The sequence below is a fragment of the Diadema antillarum genome, unplaced genomic scaffold (genome assembly GCF_040938485.1).
Source record: "Diadema antillarum isolate AM-2024a unplaced genomic scaffold, OU_Dant_1.0 seq00001263_RagTag, whole genome shotgun sequence".
Taxonomy (NCBI): Eukaryota; Metazoa; Echinodermata; class Echinoidea; order Diadematoida; family Diadematidae; genus Diadema; species Diadema antillarum.
In genome coordinates this window covers 124,719-133,566 of record NW_027272045.1, presented here as the reverse complement: position 1 = coordinate 133,566, position 8,848 = coordinate 124,719, and the positions used below count along the sequence as shown (strand labels likewise).

Sequence of the window (8,848 nt, the reverse complement as noted above, 5' to 3'; positions counted from 1 at the left end):
AAGGACTACTGCTTGACCATACTTTTTTTAATCTTTACAGACTGCCAGTTAAAACCAACACATCAGAACAACAGAAATTATTTTGTAAAACCATAAATAGTATTGCTAATGCGACAGCATTGTTCAAATGTGAACTGAGAATGATTATTTTCTTTAACGAATAGAATACAAAATTTGTATCTCACGTGTTTAACAGCAGTGCACTAGACTCTACGCACTTATATAAAGAGCCACAGAAAGTAAAAAAAAAAAAAAATCAATGAAATGGCCATTACAACACACAGGAAAACACATTTTCAATTGCAGTTATGTCTTGTACTTTTATTATGTTTGATCATTTTATTTACAACTCATGGTGGTTGTGCCACCCCCCCCCCCCTCGTCTTTTTATGTTTGTTTGTTTGTTTTGTGTGTGTGTGTGGGGGGGGGGGTTCGAATTTCTCCTTTTTGATAGCCCCTCATGTACTAAATTGGTGTTTGAGCTGCCGAGGGGTAAAGTAACAACAGATGCTTTCATTATTAATTAAAGGGGCTTGTACCATCTTACATAAGTCCTTACGTGTCTGGCACATATCCAGATGAGCAACTATACGAGATGATCTCCTATTATTTGTAGAAGATGGATCATAGCACGCTCATCACTAAATTCTTCGCCTTAATCATAATAGAATAGTGATGTGGTTTGTCGAGAGGTACATGGGAGAAAATATGAATGCAAGACATGTCATGAGACCCGAAATATCATTTTATTTTCTTTTTACTCAGTTTATTATTCAAGTTTGCGTTTATAATCCAGTTCAATCTATTTGGCTCTTGTAACGAAATGCTCAATATCAACATACTTCACCAAAATTAATGACTTGGATACACACGTTTTAGCCCATATGCTTTGAATGTGATTGTTGAATCATCATTTGTTTCTCGCTAACCGAAAAACAAACAAACAAACAAATATCTGTATCCACCAATTTGTCACTGGCCATTTACACAAAGTGCTATGTTATTGCGTCAAACTTATTGCATGGGTTTCTAACCTTTGTCAAATATATGGCTGTTTGCCAATGCCAAAAGAGAAGAATTGGAAAATAGTTAACTTAGATTAAACTGTTTCGGGGTTGGCAAACTTTTTGTTTTTCGTCCCTAACAACTTTATCCCTGTTCATCCCCAGGTCTTCTTGCTTTATTTGTGATGACTGTCCATTCTTCGCGAGAGGCAGTACATTCGTTGACGCACACCGATCTGTTGACCCTTCTGCGAACTACTTTGTGAAGCCAACTATTTCTATTTTCAGGTTCATACATCCTTGACAAGGTGCATTCATTTGAAAATACCACCAATGAGCATTGTGAGGGACATTCAGTGTATATCTCTCATGATTAGTACACGTTGAGGACAAGAATGAGTAGATAGATTGGGCGCACAACGTTTACATAACATTCAACTAGTATCTCTCTTCGCAAAATTTGTCATGCTTTGTAATCTATCAAAATGACTACCTTTGTCAATGCGATACTGCATTGACTTGAAAACACACCCAGCATGAGAAATGCTTTCAATTGATTCCTCTTCTACTGATGAGCAATATAGGTGTGTTTGAAATGGACAGAGAATCCAAATAGGAATTGTAAACATAAACCGTTGGTTGATATACATGCTTAACGTTTGTAACGTAAATAAACATCAACTTTGCATGATGAGAAACCTTACAAGAAATAGCCATTCGTACAGGCATTTGGAAATCTCGTTGAGGAAAGAAATGATGCATCGCACATATATGTGGAATGATCCCGGCAGTGCTATAGGCTCATAGAACGCTATGCGCTGCACTTTCTTTTCTTTTTTCTTCCAAAAAGCCTCTCTCCACCGGCATCGAAGGGCTTGGGTTGGTTATACTGTGACAGGTGACTTTAGCAATTACTCTTCAATGGGATAGATCTCGTATAATCATGCACCTGTCGGCCCAGCTCCCCGTCAATATTTGATCCTTCATAACTCGTGTACATCCCCCTTTGTCTGGCTTCCAGTTTCCTGTACATGGCTGCTTACTCACACAGACTTAAGATTTTTGTTGCTGTTTTTTTTTTCACAACATAGCCCTATCAATGGAAGGAGGAGTAATATCTCACGACATGGTCATATAGGGTTCTTTATGTATATGATGAGTACTCCGAAAAAAACACAAAAAAACACGTTTCTTTCTTTTATAGATTGTGTCCACTCGATTTACAACGAAGAGATAGTTTGACTTTGTTGGACAAAGTTTGAAAAAGAGACTTTGTTTCTGAAGGCGGTGACCAATTAGCAATGACTGGTTCTTATCCTCAGTAAGGCAATCAACGTCAATAGCTTTTGATACTCTCACACAGGTTATCCAATATATAAGACTGAAAAGAGACAATATATACCGGCTTCTCAACTCTATCTGAGAGTGATGTCGTGCTATTTCTTCGCTTTTGAAAAAGAAAATGTATCGAAATTTGTTGACCTTAATAGGCCTATTGGTCAACCAACAGCTATGCGTAAGACCCAATTAATTTGAAACATGGTAAACCATAAAGCATGACCTGAAATGCTAACACTGAATATCTATATCTTTAAAATAAAAAAGACGTGAAACCATACAATGAGAAATGTGTCTCTGCTATCACTTCGAATTCGTATCACAAGTGACGAACACGTTCGGGTGAAATTTGGACTTAAAATATACTCTTTCTCTATTTGTGCTGGCACAACTAACGAGCAAGCAAAATCTACTTTTGTACATTATACACATATACATATACACATACATACACACATACATTCTGACAGCTAGATCTCTTCCATATTGCGACCAATCATAGTTTCTGGTGGAATATGGGCTTGAATGCGACGCCTTGTGATTCTTGTGAGTACATTACACACATAATGCGACCCAGGTAGCATTCTGCTGAGAAATTTATCAGTGTTTCATTGTTGGCTCTTGGCTTTACATTGTGAACCAGTAAGAAGGAACGTCAAGCGTAGCAGGGAGCTATAAAGTATCATCAACAAAGTGAATCCGATCCAGACTACGACTGACTGAGTTCACTGTTGCCTTGTTATCCTTCGAGTCCACGGCGTGGTGAAGAAACAGATTAATAGTATCTACGCAATGGTCATATTCTGACAATAAGGTAACAAAATATACAAACAAGACATCTATTTAACCTTCATTCCGGAAGCCCGTATCTGACAGTATCATGGAGATGCCTCTTAATGATTTTAAAGGCAGTATTCAGCAGCTCACCGGTTCCAGTGTATGTCTGAGGACTTTCACAGGGGCTTCACATATGACAAGCTATAATCTAATGGTTCAATGCTTTAAGTCACTGGTTATCACGTGGCAACCTCTTGTTTAGACTCTTTGCCCTTTCTTCGATAGAGGTAGACTGCTAGAGCACTGACAGCGATAATAACGAGTAGGAAGACGACGAACAACCCCGCGATCAAACCCCAGTTCGGCGTCCCCCGTAACCGATCAGAGTTGTAGCCTATCCCCGCCTCGTTCGGTAATTTTGGACCTGTGTCGGTGAACATGGTCAGTCCTTCTACATCGTTGCTAATGTCTAGGCCACTCCCCAAGTCGCCGGCAATTTCGTTTTGGTTCACCGTGGCAGTCACGTCAGGTGTGCCCAAGGACTGGTCGATGGCATTGTCGATCTCGTTCGCGGCAGCCGTTGTTAATTGTCCGTCTGCTGCAGTATCGGTGCTTACAACGTCCTCCGTGACACTGACTGCCCCTGAAGGTCGTCTTTCTTCGTTGTCTATGTCGTTTACCTCGGGGTCTGGAGTTGTGTCGGAACTAGACTTCAATTCGTTCCCATCTGTGTGGAGATTGTTCTCTAACTGACCTTCAGTCTCGCTTGCAGTAGCTTCGTGGTCTTCAGAGGAGAGTGACGATACCGAACTATAGCTGGACGAAAGCGATGACTCCGACGATTCGGAATCAGCCACGCTCGGATTATTCAAGATTACAGGAACCAATGTTTCACTACGAGTAGATGCAACCCGAGTTATCAATTGCTTCGTCGTTGTAGCTGAGGTTGTCGACGGGGTGGCGGCTGTAGTTGTTACAGGTCGCGTTGTTGCAGTGGTTGTTGTGGCCGCGGTAGTAGCCTTGGATGTAGTGGTCCTATCAAACAGAGACCTCAGGTTTGTTACGCGCCGTATTGGTATCTGTGTCGTAGGCGACGTTGCCTCCAGTATGTCAGGCGTGCTGACGCTATTCTGTACCCAGAGAAGTCCGACAGCAGAACCGGTATAGCTGTAATCCTTTTGTGTCACTTCACACTTTACCAAGGCGTAATCATCCTCCAGTGTCACAGCCTCAATGCGAAGCTGCTGACCACCTCTTATGTACGTGAATCTAGTCTCACGTCCATCTATTGGAGTATCGTTGATGTACCACTGATATACCAAATTGGGCATACGCTCTGTAACACACACAAATTTGAAGGAATCCCCGACCTCAACGCTTGCCACAACCGGAAGAAGCATGACTCCAAGGCTACTCCTCAGTGGAGTCAACGAGCATGTCCTGGGTTGCTGGAGAGCTTGGTTATTCGCAACGCATGTAAATCTGACATCGGAATCATCCTCAGTGAGGGTCATAGAGTATTGAATAACTGGATCCCCTTTAGAGTGGCGCCCTCTCTTCGTGACCAACCTGGTGGTTCCCCGAACCCAAGACAGCGTGGCGGGAGGGTCGCCACCTCGTGATTCGCACACCAGCGTGATGTTATCACCAACAGTCGGACGATTGATGGGCTCCACCGTACATTTAGGGTATCCCCGATCAGGTGGACGCACCACTTTCAACTTTGCTACTTGACTGTAATAATTAAAGTTAAGAAAGAAAACGCATGCATACCTGCCCTCATCTTGTTTGGTGACGTTCTGAATTCGCAGATAATATTCCCCACGTTCAGCGTTGCCAGTGATCTGATAACGACGCAGTTGATCACGATTGAGTTGGCCGTATGGACTTATCCTATCATTTAAACTGATGTAGGCTGCTGTATCCAAGTTCTGCCAGTAGAGATGAACGTCCACTTGGTTGTTAACGGAGCAGTACAGCTGCACCGTCTCTCCCGCACCAACTGTCCTACTCTCCGGCTGCTCTCGGAAAGAGATGGCCACAGAGCTCGTAACCAGGAGGAGAGAACTCAAGGCGACTTTCACAAAATGTGCCATGTCTTGGCCAGTTCACTTCGCTTCGATTGATGAAATATACAAGTTCAATTCGTTGTGATGTTGTAGAAGGGCGAAATAGTACGCCGTTGATGGTTTCTGTATATGCCGACTATGTTAGCGATAAGCGCACCACATTACTCAACTTGTTACTTGTATCAATTTACATCGCTGAGATTTCAAGCATCCAGGTCTAGTAGGAAATTCCAATTCCCAAAAAGAGTCTTTCCTTGCAATGAAAAGTAAAGTCAACAATGATAGCAAGTTCTTGTTCCTTTTATATCAAATGTCCAAGATTGCAAAGCAGAGGAAAAACAATTCCGTGCCAAAACGTGAAACAAAAGAAATCAGCATGAGTAGCTGCATATGATCATAGCGCACCATATACTCTCGAAGTCAGACAAAAACATCCGCACATAACTTTTACAAAGATGCTGATATCCATGCGAAGGAAAGACAAAGTAAGGCACTTGATTTCAGACACCCTCCTGCTCGCATTGTGATGCTATATTGACAGTGTTGTCATACATCAGTTTCTTTTTCAGATTTACTGCTGTCGACGCACGCTGAGACTTGGCAACACACTCAGCCCAGAGAGCGCTACAGCCATCGCGCGGGTGCTGCTTTGACACAACGCCGGAACTAATGACACGTCTGGACAAAGCGTACGTCAAAATGTCTGGCGGACGTTTAATCCCCTGGACGTCCAAGACTTTTGAGTCACGAGAAATCCTAATTAGTGTGCACCGTTATCTCTCGCTCTACCCCGTTATCTCAGCCAAGGGACTTAAGTATTAGCGTTAAAACTTCATATGTGGAAATGTGAGCGTGGATGGGGGAGAGGGGCAGGGATGTGAACGGACAGAGATTCATGGGGAGATTCAACGTTCACTTATATTTAAGATTGCATTCATAAATCGAGCTGTTGTGCTGATGTAAATCTAGTTACATGACTAGGTTTAAGACCTGATGGGTTCGACATTAACCCACTCACCACGAAATTTCAGAATCTTTTTTTTTTTTGGACAGGACTTTTATACCAAATTTCACATGTCAAAAGGTCGGACATAGACGAAGGGTCGAACGAAGGCACTGGTAGATCCTGATAGATTGCTTGTGAAATAAAACTAAATATAGATTGTCAAAGATCATGAAAAGAATCGCCTGAATTTTATCATTACATCTACAATTGCCATTTGCACATATCCCTTCATCCAACTGTTCAGTTTTATTTAAACCTATCAGGTGCTCCTGTTGCATAGAAGAATATGCGTGCACTGGGTTCTGCGCTTTATAAACGAATTTATCATTTCATCATGAGTTTCAGAGGAATCGACTTCCCGAGACTGTCCGGAGCGATCGAGAGAGGGCGCACCACCATTTCTCTTTCAAAGTCGTGATTAACTTCGCCTTCAACCACTGTAATGCGAAAATTATGTGGTCCAATAGTCCATCGTACCAACTTCTATTTTCACTGGACTTTCTAACTACAATTTTTATAGTAATAGCCAGCATTAGCTGGAAATGTTTGTTTTACCTGAAGTAAAGTGATCATGACCTTGCCCCTTTGACCCCGATCGTTGGGTGTAACTGTTATCTTTGACACCAATTGATATGACCTCTGCACGTTCACAGTTTTCTCTTTATGTGTCTGTGTGCGTGTTATTCTATCCAAAGTACAATTTCCTGGCATGCAGCTCTCACAGGCTGCTAGAATCTACAGCTTATTGAAGGAGGCAGACTCAACCAGAAGAAGAACTTTTACCCACCTCATTTTTATGGTGAAGGATGAATCATTGCCTTGTGTTTCTCGTAAATTGTGGCAAAGAGATTTGGGGCGGAATAACGAACACCTAGACGGACGAACGGACGGATGGACAGACGAAAGACCGGATAACAATATCATACAACACATCAACACCAACAAAACAAAGGGGAGGCACGTCCTGTATGTTATGCATGAAGGTAATCAACGGCTCGGAAATATCACGGAAACAGTGACGAGTGCCCGAAGAAAGCCCATAGATAAATCAACAAGTTATTTCGAGATCGTGGTGGCTATTTCTACGGCTCGTGATCAGCATAACCTATCGATCTGTTAGACGACAGAATACATCGCAAAAAAATGACTGAATACAATAAGTCAGAGGCGCGAAATATAATAATCTGGTCCGTCCCTTGCCCCGAAGCTGTGTTTCTTTTCAAATGCCTCAGCTATTTGGACGGATCCGCCAGAGAGGACGTGGAGCTATGGTTCGAACCCTTCAGAATATGCCGCTACGCTCGAGTCGCCAGCCAGCGGGTCTACGGTCCGGTCCTTCCGCCAGCGTACTCCGGGAACGAGCCGCAGTTTGCTCAGGTGGCAGAGGGGATGTTTGTCATGCTGAAGGGCTTGCATTCTTTCCAGCAGGCAGATCCATATTTACTCTCGTGAGTATTATACATTACATAAGTGAAATAAATTCTTAGGGATCAGGAAACACAGGACTACTTCCGTGTTGAACTAATACTTAATTTAACTTTGAGGGGAAAAAATGAGATTATTAGCTGCGTTATTGTTTATTAGGACTGTCTTGTTATAAATCTAGATATCAGCAATGTTAGACGGAAAATAGTATTATAACTTCATACAACTGAAAAGAGCTGTGATACAAAATCATTTATTTTGTAGCCGTTCAAAATCCAATAGGAATTGTAGAACCAAAAACTTGAACATTAACAACAAATGTTATTGAATTTGTTATCAATAATCATAAGATGAACGTGCTATTATGATGCCTGGTATAAACGTGAAGGAACATCCTATCTAATGCCATGTCATTCATGCTATTTGGAGTATGATTTCAGCTCTAACCGTAAACATGGCCAATACAAAGTACACATTATATGGTACGCAAGCCACGATGAAAAGTTACATTACACATAACACGATGTTATAATGATTAGGTAGTTTTGACGACGCAAAATGTATCTTTCTTTCTTTCTCTCTTTCTCTCTCTCTCCATATATATATATATATATATATATATATATGCGTGTGTGTGTGTGTGTGTGTGCGTGTCTGTATGTCTGTCTGCCTGTCTGTCTGTGTATATTAGCTCAAGGGCATTTCCCACAATTATTTGTGGGACTCGAACATCATCTTTCCGGTTGTTTCCGATTCCCGCCAAAGGAAGCTGAGATAGAAACGAAATTCAGGATGTTAGCAGGATAACGTCTGATAATAGGCAAGCTAATTGCCGCAGTGACAGAGCGCTTCTCAGCTAATTCAGGAAAGTAAACACAATGATAACGCGATATTTTGCCATCCCAAATTGAATGAACTCAAAACACCAGTTCTAACAGAAACAGCGAGGGAATTCATAGTGCAGCGGCATGGGTAATATTAGGCCACAATGACATTTGAATTGCTTCAATATACATGCACACGTACAATATATCTCTCCCCGTAGCTTTTGCTCACATTTTCTCTAATTTGATTAATAATCCCTTGCTTTAATATTTCAGTTCAATTTCGATTTAAATCAACTGTTTATTTATCAAAATAAGAATATGTTACAATGTGATAAACATACAAATACAAATCATGACGGTAAGTGAAAAAGAACATTTCAAAAAAGTTCATAATTATAATCT

At 41.5% G+C, this 8,848-nt stretch overlaps 1 protein-coding gene across 1 annotated transcript; it reads right to left on the bottom strand.

Annotated features, from left to right (window-relative positions):
- Nucleotides 1-3,358: 3,358 nt before the first annotated feature.
- Nucleotides 3,359-5,575, bottom strand: LOC139745395 (uncharacterized). The gene has a single exon (XM_071655786.1). It carries the CDS (start codon nucleotides 5,213-5,215, stop codon nucleotides 3,359-3,361), a length of 1,857 nt encoding a protein of 618 aa, XP_071511887.1. The 5' UTR covers nucleotides 5,216-5,575.
- Between the last annotated feature and the right edge of the window lie 3,273 nt (nucleotides 5,576-8,848).